The 19,721-nt window shown below is 35.7% G+C and overlaps 3 protein-coding genes across 3 annotated transcripts; all 3 read left to right on the top strand.

The window, feature by feature from the left end:
• Positions 1-1,017: 1,017 nt before the first annotated feature.
• Positions 1,018-7,818, top strand: LOC120164718 (calmodulin-2/4-like). The gene is made up of 2 exons (XM_039174383.1): positions 1,018-1,153; positions 7,332-7,818. The coding sequence occupies exon 2, from the start codon at positions 7,409-7,411 to the stop codon at positions 7,703-7,705; it is 297 nt and encodes a 98-aa protein (XP_039030314.1). The 5' UTR covers positions 1,018-1,153; positions 7,332-7,408; the 3' UTR covers positions 7,706-7,818.
• Positions 7,819-10,155: 2,337 nt separating this feature from the next.
• Positions 10,156-10,563, top strand: LOC120164796 (bZIP transcription factor 53-like). Its single transcript, XM_039174449.1, has one exon. The coding sequence runs from the start codon at positions 10,156-10,158 to the stop codon at positions 10,561-10,563; it is 408 nt and encodes a 135-aa protein (XP_039030380.1).
• Positions 10,564-11,254: 691 nt separating this feature from the next.
• Positions 11,255-12,175, top strand: LOC120164795 (hyccin-like). The gene has a single exon (XM_039174448.1). The coding sequence runs from the start codon at positions 11,255-11,257 to the stop codon at positions 12,173-12,175; it is 921 nt and encodes a 306-aa protein (XP_039030379.1).
• Positions 12,176-19,721: the final 7,546 nt, after the last annotated feature.

Below are 19,721 nucleotides of genomic sequence, written 5' to 3'. Positions count from 1 at the left end.
TAACTTACTACAGATTACACAACTCGTTTGCATGAGCCATGCATGCATATTTGAAACCCTTAGCCAGCACCCAAACCTGTATGAAAATTAATAGAAGGGAAGGGATAGTATATTGTTCACTAACAAGATACACACATATATAATGCCATCCTACCAAATTAAGATTTAATCCCTAATTTTATTTGGGTAACGTACACAAATGGTCTCGTGACTATAAAGTACTGCTTTATTAAGTCCTTCAATTATTGAAAGCTATAAAATTATCCTCCGATTATAAAGTGTTGCTTTATTGAATCTCTTGACTATCAAAAGTTATAAAATGATCATCCAACTATTCTTTATCATCAGCCAATCTATTGATTACTACGTGGTAAAAAGAACACCAATCAAATAAATAATTTTTCTTCTCTCCTAAAGAGAAAGCCCCTGAGAGAATACTTAGGCTTTCCTTTCTCCTCTTTCTATTCTTCTATTCTTTCTTAGACTTAGATTATCGAATGTGAATGTAGATTTTAATATTACCTGTGATAATCATAAATTATAATATTTTATTAAATCAAATAAGATAATTCATTATTCATGATGATTATTTTCATCTATGGTTTTAATCATCAACAAATATAATATTAAATGTTGCGTTTAGGAAGAGTAAGTGATATTTATTCAAACCAATTAAACTGTTGGTATTTTAAATTAGGATAGCTTAATTTATTTTTTTCCCACAAATTTTTATTTTTTAGAAAACTATTTTTCAAAATTTTCATTAAAGCATTTTTTATTTTTTAAAAAAAGAAAAAAAATGAAAATCTTTTGTATTTTTTAAATCAAAATTAAGCCTTCATTTTCATAAGTGGTGGTACTATAGATTTGCATAAAGATGGAGTTGCGCGAGAGAGAGAATTGAGCAAATGCTTGCGGATGAGAGACAATTAGATGCCTTAATTTGTGTTGGGCCTAACTTTGGGCCCATTATTTAAGCCTTTCCATCCCCATTTCTCCACATTCAACCTCGTACGTTGTCTTCATTTTCCTCCGCGATTTTTCTCTATCCAAACGCCATCTTTCCGTGAAAGAAAAATGGCCGATCAGCTTACTGACGACCAGATCTCTGAGTTCAAAGAGGCTTTCAGCCTATTCGACAAGGACGGCGATGGTACCTTATCTTTCTCTTTCAATTTACTCCTCGATGTTTTTTTAAATGTTTTTTAATGCATATCGTCCTTCGATTCTGCTCCGATTCGCAGATCTAAGCCTTGTTTTATTTTTGGCCATAGTCTGATTTTTAAGTCTTTTTTGAGCCATATTCTTGCTCTCTTTCATTTCCATCATTGTTGGCCTTCCTCTGTCGTCTCATTGATTTCATTTATTTGACGTGTTAGTATTTGTATTTGGGGATTTGTAGCATGCTTCGTGTTTGATATTTTGGTTTCGATTTGCTTGTTTTATTTGATTTTTTTACATGATCATGATTAAACGTTTCACACTACATTAAGGTTATGGATTTCGTCTATGATAGGAATGACATGCATAGATTTTTGAGCTATTACTTGTTTCATATTTATCATCTAATCCACAAATGATCAAATTTGGATGCATATGAATTCTGACCCTTATGGTGTTGTTCTGGTAATTTGAGAGTGAATTCATTGCTTCTGAATACTTTTTTTTTTGACAAATGCTTCTGAATACATTGATTTTCTTTTGGCACATTGAAAACATGTTTATTGTCTTGTTTGGATGTAAGTCTTCACGACTTATCTTGGCAGACATTTACGGCACATAGAAGTTCGAAAATTGTCAACTATATTTCTGACTGTTCCTTTTTTCCTTATAGTTTCTGTATCCGGTTTCTCGTCTCCAATTCATATTTGGGTATGAGTAAACCGAATATGACTCTCTGTCAATCCTCAAAACATGGAAGAAACTCGGAAAAAGTTGAAAATTTTGGCGCTGGACACATTTCTAATACTTACTCGAGCCAGAGTAACGTAGAATTATTGTGCCTCTTTGCCAATAATCGTTCATCTATACTTTTTTACCTGCCCAAATTATTAGTTGTCATACAAAATTATTAGTTGTCATACAACTAATAGTAGTTGTATAGTGCATAATAATAGTTCATAATGCATTGTAAGTTAGCAACAATAATGGTTCATAGTTGACACTAATAATGGTTGAAAAGTGACATGAAAAAAATCTCACTTTTAGTCATTGTAATTTAGGGTATTTTCAAGATTAGTCCTTAAAACTTCTACTATAAATACTCAGCTCATTTAGCTTCAAAACCATCTCAAAACATTCTAGTTTTCTTCTAATACTAGAGAGAATTTAGAGAGTTTCTTGAGAGTTGTTTTCTCCTTTTTTTATCAAGAGAGAAATATGATTGTTTTCTCCTTTGTAGATCGAGGGAGGTTATAATTCCTATTTTCTCATAGTGAAATTCTTCTACCGTTGCCCGTAGTTTTTACCCTATATTTTTTAGGAGTTTTTCACGTAAATTTTATATTTATTTTATCTTAATTTTTATTTTCTCAAATTATCAGTTGTGATTTTGCTTTATTCGATAGTCGTCTTCCGCAACAATTGGTATCAGAGTCAGATTTGAGTGTGTAATATCTGCTTATTGTCTTTGTGGTTGCCACCAAAAGGTAGATTCTCCAACATAAGAAAGTAAGAAGGTATTACACATTCTTTGAAGGTTCCAGAGAACTATTCACGATAGTAAAATAGTGGGAGATATCCGTAATAGAAGCTATGACAACGAAATTTGATATTGAAAATCGGCATGGGAGAAATTTCTCATTGTGAAAATTGAAGATGAAAGTCATCCTGATGAAAGACGGTTGTCTAGCAGCTATCAGTGAAAGGCCGGTAGATTTCACAGACGACAACAAATAAATCGAAATGGACGGGAATGTAATGGCAAACTTTCATATAGCATTAACAGATGAAGTATTGTCAAGCATCGAGGAGAAGAAGACAGCTAAGGAGATTTAAGATCATCTCACCAAATTGTACGAGGCCACATTGTTGCACAATAAAATTTTCCTTAAGAGGAAATTGTACACTCTCCGGATGTCAGAATCTACTTCAAGTATGGAGTACTTAAACACACTGAACACGTTATTTTCTCAGCTTACATCCTTAAGATGTACAATAGGAGAACAAAAACGTGCTGAACTTCTACTTCAAAGTCTACCTGATTCGTATGATCAACTCATCATCAACTTGACAAACAGTAATGTCACCAGTCTAGTCTTTGATGACGTTGCAGCTGCTGTTCTACAAGAAGAAAATCGGCGCAAGAAGAAGGAAGACAGACAAGTAAATCTACGACAAGCAGAAGCGTTGACAACGATGAGAGGGAGATCAACAGAACGTGACCAAAGCAGCAGTTACAAACATGGTAGATCGAAGTCGAGAAGCAAGAAGAATTTAAAGTGCTACAACTGTGGAAAGAATGATCACTTGAAGAAGGATTGTTGGAGTCTAAATAAAAACTCCAATCCACAAGGCAATACTGCAAACACTTCAGATGATGGAGATGCTCTATGCTGTGAAGCGTCAACCACCGTAGAAGGTAGAAAGAGATATGCAGACATATGACTCATTGATTCGGGAGTAACATATCACATGACCTCAAGAAGAGAATGGTTTCATCATTATGAACCTGTCTTAGGAGGATCTGTGTAATGTTGTAATGATCATACCTTAGAGATTATTGGCGTGGGAAACATCAAATTGAAGATATATGATAGAACAATTAAAGTTGTTCAAGATGTGCGCCACGTGAAAGGCCTGAAGAAAAATTTATTATCCTACGGATTGTTAGATAATAATGCAAGTAAGATTGAAACATGGAAAATAATCATGAAGGTGTTCTGTGGAGTGCTTGTGGTGCTGAAAGGCGAAAAGATAGCTGCAAACTTGTACATGCTGAAGGGAGAAACTTTGCTAGAAGCAGAAACATCTGTTGCCTCATGTAGTTCAGATTCTGAAATGCTATGACATCAGAAACTTAGTCACATGTCAGAATAAGGAATGAAAGTCCTTATGGAGAAAAAGCTACTTCCAAGCTTAACAAAGGTATCACTTCCTTTGTGTGAGCATTGCATAACAAGTAAGCAACACCGGTTGAAATTCAACACGTCAAATTCTAGAGCCAAAATTGTTCTAGAATTGGTTCACTCTGATGTATGACAAATACCATTTACATCCCTAGGCGGAGCAAAATACTTTGTCTCATTTATTGATGACTACTCCAGGAGATGTCGAGTGTACCCTATTAAGAATAAGTCAGATGTGTTTTCCACTTTCAAAAACTTCAAATTGCGGGTGGAACTTAATTTTGGAAATAAGATCAAGTGTTTCAGAACAGATAATTGAGGAGAATACACAAGTGAAGAATTTAATGACTTTTGCAAGAAAGAATGCATCAAAAGACAATTCACAGTGGCAAACACTCAACAAAATGGAGTGGCAGAGCGGATGAACAGAACCTTGTTAGAAAGAATAAGAGCAACGTTGAGGGATGCAGGCCTAGAAAAATCATTATGGGCTGAAGCAGTCAATACCGCCTGTTATTTGGTGAATCTAGCTCCATCAACTGCAATAAAGCTGAAGAGACCAATGAAGATATGGACTGGCAGCTGATTATTCAAACCTCCATGTATTTGGAAGTATTGTGTACGTGATGTACAATGCCCAATAAATTTCAAAGTTGGATTCAAAATCCAGGAAATGCAAATTCTTGGGGTATGCTAATGGAGTAAAGGGGTATCGCTTGTGGGATCTCACTGCCCGCAAAGTGATCATTAGCAGGGATATTATCTTTGTAGAAGATAAGCTACAAAGAAAAGAAGACGATGATAGTACTGAAAAGTTAGAGACTACACAGATACATGTGGAAAAGGAGGTTGAACAAGGAGATTCTTCTAAAGCAGAACCAGCACATGATGAACAAGAACCAGAGAGTTCTGAAGCTCCAACAACTCGCCAATCAGATCGTGTGAGAAGACGTCCCAATTGGCACTCAGATTATGTTATAGAAGGAAATATTGCATATTGCCTTTTAACAGAGGACGGTGAGCCATCAACATACCAGGAGGCAATAAACAGCTCAGATGCTTCACTGTGGATGATGGCGATGCAAGAAGAAATTGAAGCACTTCATAAAAATAATACATGGGACCTTGTGCCACTACTACAAGGAAGAAAGCCAATTTGTAACAAATGGGTCTTCAAAATCAAGTGAAATGATGACGATCAAGTTGAGAGGTATCGTGAAAGACTGGTGGTCAAAGGATATACTCAAAAAGAATGTATTGATTTCAATGAAATATTTTCTCATGTGGTTCGACTAACAACAGTTCGAGTAGTTTTGGCAATGTGTGCTACATTGAACTTACATCTAGAGCAGCTAGATGTTAAAACAGCTTTTCTTCATGGAAATCTTGAAGAAGAGATTTACATGTTCCAGCCTGAAGGTTTTGAAGAAAAAGAAAAGATGAACTTGGTTTGCATGTTAAACAAATCTCTGTACGGTCTAAAGCAGGCGCCGAGGTGTTGGTATAAGAGATTTAATTTATTCATTATGTGCCTTAGATACAACAGACTTAATGCAGACCCTTGTGCTTATTTCAAGAGGTCTGGTGATAACGATTTTGTTATATTGCTGTTGTATGTGGATAACATGTTGGTTGCAAGACCCAACAAAGATCATATTGAAGAATTGAAGGCACAACTGGCTAGGGAATTTGAAATGAATGACTTAAGATCAGCAAACAAGATTCTAGGGATGCAAATTCACTGAGACAGAAGTAATAGGAAGATTTGGCTTTCACAAAAGAATTACTTGAAGAAGATCTTGTCACGATTCAGCATGCAAGATTGTAAGCCAATTTCTATCCCTCTTCCTATTAATTTCAAATTATCCTCCAGTATGAGTCCTAACAGTGAAGAAGAGATGATGGAGATGTCTCGAGTACCGTATGAATCGTCAGTGGGAAGTTTAATGTTCGCTATGATATGCACAAGACCAGACATTGCACAAGAAGTGGGAGTGGTTAGTCGGTACATGACGAATCCATGCAAAGAGCATTGGAATACAGTAAAGAGGATCCTGAGATACATCAAAGGGACCTCAAATGTTGCATTATGTTACGGAGGATCAAATTTACTTATCAATGGGTATGTTGATTCTGACTATGCATGAGATTTGGATAAAAGCAAATCTACTACAAGATATGTGTTTAAAGTTGCTGGTGGAGCTGTAAGCTGGGTTTCAAAATTGCAGTCAGTTGTGGCTACATCCACAACAGAAGCAGAATATGTAGCAGCTACACAAGCTAGTAAAGAAGCAATTTGGTTGAAGATGCTATTGAAAGAGCTTATACACAATAAATAGTATGTCTCTCTGTTTTGTGACAGACAAAGCGCCTTGCATCTAGCAAGGAATCCAACATTTCATTCAAGAACAAAGCACATACGAGTTCAATACCGTTTCATTCGTGAAAAGGTGGAAGAAGGGACGGTAGATATGCAGAAGATCCATACCAAAGACAACATAGCAGATTTTATGACGAAGACGATCAACGCTGATAAATTTATCTGGTGTCGATCCTCTTGTGGCCTGTCAGAAACGTAAGCAACATGAAGGTACAAGGTAGAAAGAATGGTGAAAAGATATGATTATTCTAATCAAATCTTCAAGTGTGAGATTATTAGTTGTCATGCAAAATTATTAGTTGTCATACAACTAATAATAGTTGTATAGTGCATAATAATGGTTCATAATGCATTGTAAGTTGGCAACAATAATGGTTCATAGTTGGCACTAATAATGATTGAAAAGTGACATGGCAAAATCTCACTTTTAGTCATTGTAATTTAGGGTATTTTCAATATTAGTCCTTAAAGCTTCTACTATAAATACCCTAGCTCATTTAGCTTCAAAACCATCCCAAAGCATTCTAGCTTTCTTCCAATACTAGAGAGAATTTAGATAGTTTCTTGAGAGTTGGTTTCTCCTTTTTTATCAAGAGAGAATTATCATTGTTTTCTCATTGGTAGATCGAGATAGGTAATTTCTATTTTCTCATAGTGAAATTTTTCTACTGTTGTCTGTGGTTTTTACTCTATATTATTTAGGGGTTTTCCACGTAAATTTTGTATCTCTTTTATCTTTATTTTTATTTTCTCAAATTATCAGTTGTGATTTTGCTTTATTCGATAGTCGTCTTCCGCAACACAAATGTATTCAATGGTGTTGATGTTTTCATTACCAATATTGTAGCATTTTTTTGTTGCATTTATTCTTATCCTTGCTGCAGGGTGCATTACTACCAAGGAGTTGGGAACTGTAATGTGATCGCTTGGCCAGAACCCTACTGAGGCAGAACTCCAAGATATGATTAACGAAGTTGATGCCGATGGAAATGGAACCATAGATTTTCCCGAATTCCTTAATTTGATGGCAAGAGAGATGAAAGATACTGATTCGGAGGAGGAACTCAAAGAGGCATTCAGGGTGTTAGACAAGGACCAGAATGGTTTCATTTCCGCCGCCGAGCTTCGTCATGTCATGACGAATCTTGGTGAGAAGCTTACGGATGAGGAGGTCGATGAGATGATCTGTGAAGCTGACGTCGATGGCGATGGACAGATAAACTACGAGGAGTTTGTCAAAGTCATGATGGCCAAGTAAGAGTCTTTATCAATCGAGATCCGAATATATTCTCGTTAGGACATCTACGTGTTTTTTGTTGTGGGTTTCGTGTTTACATTTGCTCTGTTTTGTTCATTAGTATCTATCATTTACGTTTTGATGGTCAACTGAATGTCAATATTTTCGTTAAATGACAATTTTTAATTGTTTTTCTAATATTTAAAATTCTCCAAAGCCTTGTTGACCGATAACTCAACACCGGTCTTTACAAGGTGCGACCTTTGAGATATTTTATGACCTATCTATCGATTAAGGAGGACAATTTATTATACTACCGGAGATATTTCTCTGTGAACAATTGTTATACCTTCAGAGATATTCATCCGTAAGCTGTAACTCTGCCTTTCAAAGCTTCTGAATGAATTTTCGATTGATAAAGGCCCCCGGTCGAGCTTTATACCCCTCCCTCAGTTAATCATAATCCTTTGACAATACTACTGGTAAGCTTAAGAGATCTATTAAAGTCAGATATTTTGTCGGACAATTATGTTTATTCGTCTACTTTCCATACATACGGATAACAATCTTGGCTAAGTCAGATATTTTGTCGGACAATTATGTTTATTCGTCTACTTTCCATACATACGGATAACAATCTTGGCTAGACTTGACATCCACATGCAATGCATGTAAATATATAAACTCTCATATAAAATGAAGTTCAATATATAAACTCATAAAATTGAAAAGGCGGAGAAATCTTCTAAATTGTTCATGTTCTTCAATGAACTTTTGAAATTACCCCTTTGTACTCCTATCACTAAAAATCATTGATCGTAATTCTTCGTTCAATCAAAATACGTCAACGGTTTATAATTTACGCACAATACATTTTTATCATTAGTAATGACAAAATCAACGAGATAATATTGTTGGAAAAAAAATTCACGAGAAGGTCGCCATGCCGTACTTGCGAGCTGTGGTGAGCTGCTGCATTACCTATATCAGTAATTAAGCTTTTACCCGAAATCCTAAAGTAACTAAAAATCTCGCCAGTTTGGTCGCCGGGATCACATGGCGACCTATAAGATCGCCCGGCATACATGGCGTCCTCCATTTCAGCGTAGTTAAAAAGCCTAATTACTGATGTAGGTAATCGTTGTTAGGGAAATTTAGGTAATCGCATGAAAGCCTAATTACCGATGTGGTTAATATTTGTTACTTAGGGAAATTTAGGTAATCGTTGTTCGGAGCACATGGCGACCAACATAGGTCGTTTGGAAGACATGGCGACCTATGAAAAACTGTAACATTCGCCTCATATGGGTAAATAATCCTTCGACTGCATCATCTGAGCAATTTTTTTTTCAACACATTATTCCACAGATTTTGCTCATTAGTAACAGTTAAAAAGTTAATTATTCTTCTGATGACGCGAAGTTAATTTTTTAGAGTTAATTACATCCGGTCCCGTAACCATGACCCTCATTTTAAATTGGTCCTTAAACTTTTAAACATTTCAATTTCATCCCTAATCTATAATTTCATTCTAAATCAATCCTTAAACTTTTGAACATTCCAATTTGATCCTCAAAAATGACTCCCATTCTAAATCAGTCCCTAAACTTTTGAATCTCTCAATTTCATCAAAAAATGAAATCAATTTTAATAATAATTTAACCTTCAAACACACAATAATATAACTTGGCCTAACGAATTTATTAATAAGGGATATGATAAATATATATGTATAATTTGGGATAAAATGGAAATGTTCAAAAAGTTTAGGGATTAATTTAGAATGAAGATTATGGTTTAGGGATGAAAATGAAATGTTTAAAGTTTGAGGACTAATTTAGAATGTCAGACATGGTTTAGAGATGAAATTGGAATGTTTAAAATTTTAAGGACTAATTTAGAATAAGTGTCATAATTGAATGATGTATAATGCAATTAACTTTTTTTTTATTACCGAATGAAACTTGTAATCTCCATAAAAGAAACCTCACACTCTAGCGTACTTTTATTGTATCTTAGAAATTTTGGATATTAGGAGATTTGGTTAAATATTAATAAAGCAATCGTTAATTAAATTTAAGTCTTTTACCATAAATATTGCTGATTTACTCACAGCTGAGTTGTTATCATATATTTAAATCGGATAATATTTAATGTTAATAAGTAAAAGTTTAATGAAAAAATTAAAACCGCATTAAATATCTTTGACTGAAAAGTAAAATCATTAAGGAAACTGTATAAAAACGCCTAGTTGGCGCCACTGCACGTGCGCTTTCTTAATAGAATGATCAGATCAAAATACCTTAAATATCCCTCCATCTCCGTTATAATTACTTGATAACCCTTTGCCTATAAAAGCAGACGATCGTCCTCCCTTTTAAGACAATATTCAGCTTCGACGTAGCTCGAATTGTCTTGCGTTTTCCGTTTACCCGGAGATATTGGCTACTGTGAAAAATCCAGCGAGTTCCATGGATTCCGACGAGAACAAAAGGAGGAAGATGGAGTCGAACCGTGAATCTGCAAGGCGATCACGTGCGAAGAAACAGAAGGAGCTGGATGATTTATCCAACGATGTGAGGGCATTGGAGATTGAGATCGGCGAGTCCAACGAAAAGATCAGGGTCTACACCGAACTATTGGCCAACATGTTATCTGCAAACGAAGCGTTAAGGGCTCTAGCATTGGAATATTCTAACCGAATGTACTCCCTGAACAAGGCAGCTGGTATGCCGTTGAGATCACAGATCTTGATGCAGCCGTGGCTGCCCTCCTTTTCGACGGTGCCAATTATTCCGGCGGCTGATCTGATTGATGGACTTCTCTTACTTGTTGGGGTCGCTTTAATTGGTTTTTTAATTGCTTATAGTAACTTTTAGGTATAGCCCATATATAGGACAGTGATCTCATAAACATTACGACCGACATCATTATTTATAGAATTATCTTGTTTAAGAATATGTTAAATAAAATCTATAATTAGAGACATAATTTCTCTTCAAAAAATTTTGATTTAACAGTATTTTATGTCCTTATCAATTTAATTTTTTTAGTGAGGAGTAACAATGCTATTAAATCGTGCTTGGTTTGAGGATTTTAAACTCATCTGATGTGAGGTGAAAATAGTAGTAGATTTTTTTGGCGAAGATCGAAGGTGATAGCTCTTGCTTGATGACCATATACGATTATGCAATTCCATCATTGTTGTTGTTTTTATGCGAGATACATTAGGTCTCAATGTCTATCCAAAACATACCTAATGTAATTACACAGATTTATTTATTATTGTAAGAGAAATATTTTAAAAATAATATCTTAATTTTATAATATTTGGTAAAAATTCCCCTAATAAATTAATTTTGGCATGAATTCCATTATTAGTAAAGAAAAAACAAATTTAACCACAAAAGAGGGAAGGATGGGTGATCATGCTATTGTTTAGCAAGTGATAAAGGATCCTATTTTCACTTCATAATGATCTCCTTCCGTTTGAAATTTAAACCAAGGATTTTTTTTATTATAAAAATTAAAACTAAATGCCTTGTTTTTCATTACTTCATAGTTTAATCAATGTCTTCCTCCAACCCCGACTCCAAAGTACATTCGTGCATCCAAACCCTCTCCTCCATCATTTCCTCCTTCCCTCCCTCCGTCTCTTCCTCTTCCAACCCTTCCTTTTCCCTCCTCCACGACCCCACCGTCTCCTCCCAAATCTCCTCCCTCCTCCGCCACCCCGACTCCGGCTCCGGCGACAACGACCTCTGCCGTTGGCTCTATGATACCTTCCATTCAACCGACCCCGAACTCAAACTCCTCGTCCTCCGTTTCGTCCCCATCATAGCCGGAGTCTACCTCACCCGCATCGCCCTACGCAAATCCCTCGCCGGCTTCGAAGCCATCCTGTTAGCCCTCTACGCCCACGAAACCACCGCCCGCGATGGCCAGCCGGTATGCGTCAACGTGCCCGATCTCTCGCAGCCCAGCATTTACCACGAAGCCAAAGGGTCTGTGAAAAACAAAGCAACGGAGCTAAACCTAGCGGTGATATCTCCGACGTTGGAGCCCCATGGCACGATGCGATCATCGAGGAGGCCGAGGATCGTGGGGGTGGCTCTAGAGTTGTACTACAGCAAGATATCTCAAATGCCGGTGAGTTCGAAGATCGAGTTTTGTGAGTTCTGCGAGGTTTGGGCAGCGGGTCAGAAGAATGAAGAATCGAAGGTGAAGGAGAGGAGGATCCCACTGCCATGGGAGCTCTTGCAGCCGAGCTTGAGGATATTGGGACACTGCCTCCTGGGTTCTCATACAAGTAAAGAGCTGTTGGAAGCTGCTTCAATGGCCACCAACAGCTTGTACAATAGGTGCTTGCATGATATTGATGCTAAGGCTATTTTGGCAACAAGCAGCCTTCTTCGTCTTGAAAAAATGGCTCTGGATCCTAAGCTTAACGTTGATCATACCGAAATAGATGGCAATGTTTTATCTTTGTAAAACATCATAACTTAACACATTATTTATTGTCAGAAATTTTGTTAAATCTCCTGACAATCAACAATTTATATGTACTGTTTATCAACAAATGAACTTTTTTTTTTGTTGCAAAGTACAAGGACCAAATTCTAATAATTTTTTTTTAATTTATAGGAAATGTTGCATTCCGATGACGATAATCATAGGTAAAGCTTCCATCAGGAAATATATAGGGGAAGAATAAAAAAAAGGAATCTTCATCCCTTAGATCTTACTTTTTTAGAGGGGAAATATATGTACATTTTGAAATTAATTAATTAATATCAATGTTTAACTTTTGGGTAAATTATATATTTAGTACCTAAACTATCAGTTTTAATTTGTTTTAGTACTTAAACTTTTAATTTTTTCAGAACCATACCTAACATTTAGTTTTCATTTCATTTTAGTACCCCATCATTAAAAAATTAACGTATTTAGTACCTAAAATATCAGTTTTAGCCTATTTTAGTACCTAAACTTTTATTCCCCCCCCCCAAAATTTAACATTAAATTCTGAATGGGGTACTAAAATGAAACAAAAGCTAAAGTTTTTACGGCGGGATACTAAAATGAAACAAAAATTGAACTTTAGGTGTAGTTTTGAAAAAATTAAAAGTTTAGATACTAAAATGGACCAAAATTGATAATTTATGTACTAAATCCATAATTTACCTAAGAAATAAAATGAATGTTCGATATTAAAATGAACTGTGTTCATGAATATGCCTTTTGAAGCTTGGTTGACGATTAACCTGCGAGTCCAGGATGATTTTACTGCTTCAAATTATAACTGGAATATCGTCTTCCCCGCAATAATTTGGCAGATTTGGAAACGTCGTTGTAGTATACTGTTGGATGAGAAATTGTTGAGAAGGATAATTTATTGTATCGATCGTGGCGCTTGGCTATGGAATTTGAGGCAAGTAATGCAATTAGGAAGATCAATGAGGGAGGTGGATCGCATCATTCGACCTCTGGTCCTCAGCATTGGCAAAGGCCTCCGGAGGGCTGGGTTAAGGCTAACGTGGACGGGGCTTGTAGTTTACAGACTAACGATGATGCCGCTGGTGACGAGCACGGTAATTGACTGTTTGGTTTCACTAATTTTTGGATCTTTATGGCTGAATTATGGGCTGTTTTTATAATGTTTTTGCATGTGTGACGTATTCCTTATTTATAAAAAGAAATGAGTGTATTCGTTGAATTATTTCATATGTGGATTAGTGAACAATAGTCGAGTTCGTACTATATAGCATATCCTTAGGTCAGGACGCTATATAATTTTCTATAAGTTAATATATGTACGTACAATAATATACTTTTTTTGTATTTATTATTTTTAGGTTTTACTCGTAGACTTTGTCCCTTCTTAGCCTGTTTTATCAAGGTACAATGCGGCAATCAAGATCGAAATATTTTGAATTGATAAGTGTTCATTCCTTTCATTTGATATGAATTACACCTGTTTTTATTTATTTAGATAAAAATAATAATTTCATGTAATAGAGTAAATTATTAAAATAATTAATCGAATCGAATAAAGTTTGGTTAATCAGTCGGTTTACCGAATTAATCGAAATTTATAAATAATATATATTTTATATTTTTGGCTAATTTGTTCGGTCAATTCGGTTAAAACCGAAGTTTAAACACCCTAATAAACAAATAATACATATATAATATATTAAAGTTTTTAACATATTAATAAATGAACTTGGAGCTTCATGATCATAAAATCAAAGGACAAAATAGGGTGATTTCGATGTGAAAATTTGAACTTGGAGCTTCATTTTACATATTAATAAATGAACTTATTATTGTTATTAGATCTCCTTCTTATCATATGAAGTCCATTGTTACGATGATTGTTCAAATTATGACATGCACGATTTACGTAAAATTTGAATCCAATTGTTTAACATGCATAATTTTCGTAAACAAAATATAAAATTTAACAATTGAATAATTAAAATATTAATCTTAACAAATTTTAGTAAATAAAACATACTTATTTTTCCTTAATTTAATTTATATTTAATATATCTGTTATGTTAGAGGTATAACAATCCAAGACAATATAAATGAAAGGTGTAGATGCTCGTTTTTGTCCGGGGCTAGGACAGAGTAGACCCGAAGCAGAGCAATTGGAGGCCCAAACCAATGACCCGGTAGAGCAGCTCACGTGAAGCCCTGGAAAATCAAAAAATAGTTATCATGAATTAACCACTAGAAACTGTAAATGGTGGTTTTAATTTTCAGTTAATCACTAAAGAAAGGGTCAATTTTTTTAGAGGGGGTAACCATATCGAGAGGACCACGAAAAAGGAGAGGAATTTTACACCATAACAGGGGGGACATCCATCAGTTATCAGAAAGACAGAACCAAAAATAACCAGGGAAACACGGGTAAGCACAAAATAGAGATACAGGGGTCATGAACAGCAGGGAACGACAGGGGAGACTCCAAACGAAAATCAAATGAAGAATTCATCAACAAAGGGAAGAAACGGGAATCAATAGAAAGAACAGTAAAAAATCTTTCCTCATCAGTGTAAATCCTCTCCTAATTCGAAAGCTCGAAGAACATTTGTAAGAGGAGACCTAACCCTCATTGTGCCAAGAAGAAATAGAAGGAAAATAATTTTTTTCGGTATCTTCTAAATTTCTTTTGATTTCCAGTTTAATCTCTGTTTGTTTTTATTTTGAAAGCAGTTAGAAATTTCAGCAACATACATTAATAAAATGAAATTACAAGAGAACAAAGTAGAATAGAGGAAGAGGGTCGCTTTACCTTAGGCGTTTGGTGTATTGTTCTGTCTTTGGTCTCCGGGGTCGAGCGAGGGAGCAGTACCATTTGTCTGTGGCTTCACCGTTGGAGTCTCTTGAAGGTGTCGTTTGAAGAGAGAGTGGGAAGGAGGAACGTTTGGGTGCGTTGGTGGTTCAAGGAGATAAGTGGTCGAGAGATGGCTGTGTGAGTTTGTGAGTTAGAAGAGAGGAGCAGCCGAAAGGGAGAGTGGTTAAGGGGTGAAAACTGCGCAGAGAGAGGGAGAAGAAGGGAGCATTGAGGCGCTGAGGGTTACAAATGAAGCTAGGGTTAAGTTTTTTAGACCTAAATGTTATATATATTAGATTACTAAAACGGTGTCGTATGATTGTTTAGGGATCCTGTTTTGCGCGTGGTTATGTACCGCTTGAGCCATTTAACTTTTCAGTTTCATGCATTTTGGTCCATAAATCATGTTTTCCTGTTTCCAATTTTGCATCTTTATTTATTTAAATTTATCGAGAAAAGGTTGTTATAGCTTTTAAGATCTGGTCTCGATATTTATAAATAATCGAACATTCTTTATCTTTCTAAAACGACTTGGTAATTTTAATTTAATTCATTTGAGTGCTTTTGAATGTTTCAAATTTACATTTTTATTTTATAGGATCAAAAATCAAAATAAATTTGAATTTGTAAAATTCATTGCAAAGACATTAATTAATCGACTAGGTACCGATTTAGGGCGTTGTGGGGGTGCTAATCCTTCCCCACACGTAACCGATTCCCGAACTCATTTTTGGTAACGCAGACCTCAATTTGTTGTTTTAATTAAAATTAATTTTTATTTAAAATGACAAAGCATTTTTTGGGTGCCCAATCACACCCTAATCAAAGATTGGTGGCGACTCTTTGAACCGTATTTTTCGATCGTAAAGGAAATTCAAAATTTTTCGAAACGAGAGGTCTTTTAGATCACATTTGTTTTTTAAATTAAAATGAGATAATTTAGAATTAATGTGGTTTTCAAAATCTCACCTTTAAGGAAAAATCGTTTCGACAGCTTGGCGACTCTGCTGGGGACTTTTTTTTAGAGAGTCAGGCTGATAGTCGATTAATTAATTGTATTTGCAATTGGAAATTATAAATTCTTTTTAATTTGGTTTTTGGTCCCTTGCTTTGTTTTTAATAAGTTTTGTTTGTATTTTGATTTCTTTAATTTAATTCGATTGACAATTAAATAGTTGTACTGATCTGTTTGCTAATGATTTCAGAATAATTGTGTGTTTTGGGAATTGATTTTGAGTGTTTTTATTGATTGTTTTTTCCGCTTTTCCTCACACACTGCACAGTTGTATTATCATAACATGAGCTAAAACCTCGCTTCGTCCTATTTAAGTAGGAGTGAGAGACTATGCCCTCGTGTGGTTTTCACCTCCGCATGGGATAGTGGATCGCTCCTGGAGCTCACGCCTTATGGTCCTCGTGATGGTAATCACCTCCGCATGGACATAAGGAGGTTTGTTCCCTCGAAATTGAACTCGATCCCCTAAAGCCTGTGATGGGCCAGGATTGAGGGTTCGGCATCCCAAGGGGGCACCGGCAAGGACAATTCGAGAACCTATTACTTTAGAACCGAACCCGGCATATAGTAAACATAGAGCCCGAACTTAGGTCGAGCCTAACCTGAACCTTAAGAGTCCCGTGAGGAGGGTACACAAGGAAAAGCTTTTTGAGTCATTTATTTTCGTTTTTCAAATAAATGCATGCGAACTAGATATCATGCGGTTAGGTTTATTTTTCGAACAAGCATGTGAATTAGATATCATGCGGTTAGGATTTTTGTGAATAATAAAGTATGGGGTAGATATCATGTTGTGTAAAATCTACAAAAGCATGATTGGGTAGCCAACATGTAAGGGTAGGTTTTATTTAATGATTATGATATTTATTATTTTGTTGCTGATATTATGTGTACTAGCCCATTTTTGTTCTATGTCTATTTTATTTGATTTTATTGCATTCGCATTTTCATGTCATCACTAGGTGTTAATTCGCAAGTGATTGACTAATAAGAAGGCTGGACATATTGAGACAAGAAATTATCAACCATGTAGTCAAAACTGGGAGGTCCAAAGATGTTCAAATGATCCATGAAGAATGACATCCGATGAATGAATAATTCTCAAGCTGATTGGAGATTTCCTTTAATGGGGAAAAGGCCAAGATGTTGACTCAAGAGATAGATACAATCATACTATGGATAAGAAGACCCTTCACAAAGACATGAAGATCACTTTGTATTGAAAGTAAACATAGAGACCACACGATTCAATTTAAGGACATCTGACGTCATTAAAGGTGATAAAATACGCCGACAACTTTGGGTACAATATTAAATTCTATGAAGAGTACGGCTCAAGGAAATGAAGAATCACATTTATATTTTGACTACATGGTGTACTGAATTCTTGTTGTCTAAATGAAGGTTGTTCTATGGTGCTCACTTTTGGAATCAACACCTTGTACATTTGCATTTGCATTCTTATTAGCATTAATTTATTTATTTTGCTATTGTTGCTTTTTGTCATTTCGTTATCTCATTTGTACTAACTTGTTTCTATGTTGTTTTTTTTCTCTTTGTCCGCATTGCATGATCATGACATATTCAAAAGGTATTGATTTGTGAGTGGTCGTCATAGTAAAAGGTTTTCATGACGGACAAGGGATTTCGTGATCAAACAGACTATAACACAGTCAAGAAATGGCATCCTGAGAAAGCTTCGAGAATAATAGAGAGTTACGCGCATAAATATCATATGTCTGACAAAGAGCACAAGGAGATAAGAGAGATAAAAGAGAAAATGTCCAAGATGATGGATAAAATATATGTTTTGTCCAAAGGAAGAGAGACTTCTACAAAAGAAAAGAAAGAACTCAATGAAAACAATCTTGAGGTGTTAGATACGCAAGGAACTACTTTAGAACCTGTTGATTCTAGTCAGTATGAGAAATCACGCACAATCATTGTTCGTATCAACAAGTTGTTTGGAAATGCCAAAGAAATAGTGGCAACTATAGAAGTTCAGAAGGATGAAAAGAAGCCATGCGGCCAGAACTCGTTGGTGTTTGATAGTCTACTCCCAACATCAAGGGAAATAAAACTGGAAACTCCAATTCAACCCAAGTTGAGAGGTGGCTCTCTTTGTGATTCCATCCCAATATCATATAAAGAATTGTATGATGAATTGTTAGAAGCCCGAGAAGTGGCCCCGCATTATGTGAAACCTTTGCAGCCTCCATATCCAAGTTGGTATGACATCAACGTTCGTTGTGAATATCATGCTGGGATTCAAGGACATTCTATTGAGAATTGTTCTACCTTTAAACGTCGAGTCCAACTTCTACTAGATCATGGAGTATTGGAGTTTGAATTGAAAGGACAACCTAGTTTGGTAACAGATTCTCCTGTTGGATTCGAACCAAAAGTGACCAAGGGTAAGAGTATCAGTGAGGACATCCATGAAGAAAATTGTTTGCCAAAATACGAAGCTCTGATTCGTCATTTAAGAAGTGAAAATAATAAATTGAGCAGAGAGATGGAAGCCATGCGGGATGTTTTTCAAAGGATCAATCAAGCTTTTAAATTTACTGGTATAGGAAATATCCCAGAGGATTGGATAATAGGGGTCGTTAAACTGAAGAATGACGCTGAACAGTGGAGAAAGAATTGCAAGGTGCACGAAGGTCGAGCCGAGAAGTTTTCTCATGATTTACAAATTGCAGAAAGAAGACGCAATATAGTTGTTGATAATTTGGGAAAATATCAAGCTGAAATTTAGACGTTGAACAGATCCATTGCCAATATGGAAATCTCATATCAGCGCCATAAGCGGGAGAATGACGCTGAGGTAGAAGTCGTTAGAGCCAAGAACAAGAATTTGATGAAGATTATGGATGATTATAGTGATCTTATGCAAGAGCTTCATAACCACAATGTCTTTCTTACAAGGAAGATTCAACAGCAGTGTCTACAGCTCCGAGAATTAGCACTCAAGATAGAGAAAAGGGACAAAGTCATGAAAGAAGTTATGACCCAAGCAAGCAATGTGGCTCAGAAATGGGTTGATTTAGCTGGCTTTGCAAGAGAATTAAAGCAGATTGACAACTCAACCCCCGAGCATGAGTGGAAATTAAATTGGCTTTTGAAGGAGATAGAAAAGTTCGGAGTGAAAGTTGTCCGTTATATGTAAAGTTTGTTTGATGAACCGAAACCTTTGTGTTCAATGAAAGTTGTTTTAAGATGGTCACTCTGGAATGACACCTTTTGTATTTGCATCTTGCATTTGTATTACATGTATTTATTTAAGCATTTTACATGCATTAATTACAAAAACACATAAATAATTTATGGAAGGTTATGTGACAGTAATCACAAGATCATCCATTCATACTACTTCCTCATCGTTATGAATAAGCAAATGGAAACAATGGAGCAATCTCATAAGGGATCACAAGATCAGTTGCAAGAGCAGTTAGTCGGGTCACAACAAGATACGGGGAATCAAGCATCGGGTTCTTTGCAAGGCGTATTGAATCAAATTATCCAGGTACTGGTACCACATGCTGCTGGTAAAGAGAAAATAGAGGATAAAGGAAATCAATCTCATCAGACTGGTACATCAAGAGTGATAATTTTCCCTGGAGCATCTAACTCAAACCAAGGAAAGAGCCTCGTCAATTATGAGCAATTTGAAGACA

This window comes from Hibiscus syriacus, unplaced genomic scaffold (genome assembly GCF_006381635.1).
Source record: "Hibiscus syriacus cultivar Baekdansim isolate YM2019G1 unplaced genomic scaffold, ASM638163v2 tig00111542_pilon, whole genome shotgun sequence".
Classification (NCBI taxonomy): Eukaryota; Viridiplantae; Streptophyta; class Magnoliopsida; order Malvales; family Malvaceae; genus Hibiscus; species Hibiscus syriacus.
This window is presented reverse-complemented; position numbering and strand designations above follow the sequence as displayed.

Coding starts and splice junctions, on each gene's coding strand:
- LOC120164796 (XM_039174449.1), top strand. CDS start 10,156: ATGGATTCCGACGAGAACAAAAGGAGGAAGATGGAGTCGAACCGTGAA.
- LOC120164718 (XM_039174383.1), top strand. CDS start 7,409: ATGATTAACGAAGTTGATGCCGATGGAAATGGAACCATAGATTTTCCC.
- LOC120164795 (XM_039174448.1), top strand. CDS start 11,255: ATGTCTTCCTCCAACCCCGACTCCAAAGTACATTCGTGCATCCAAACC.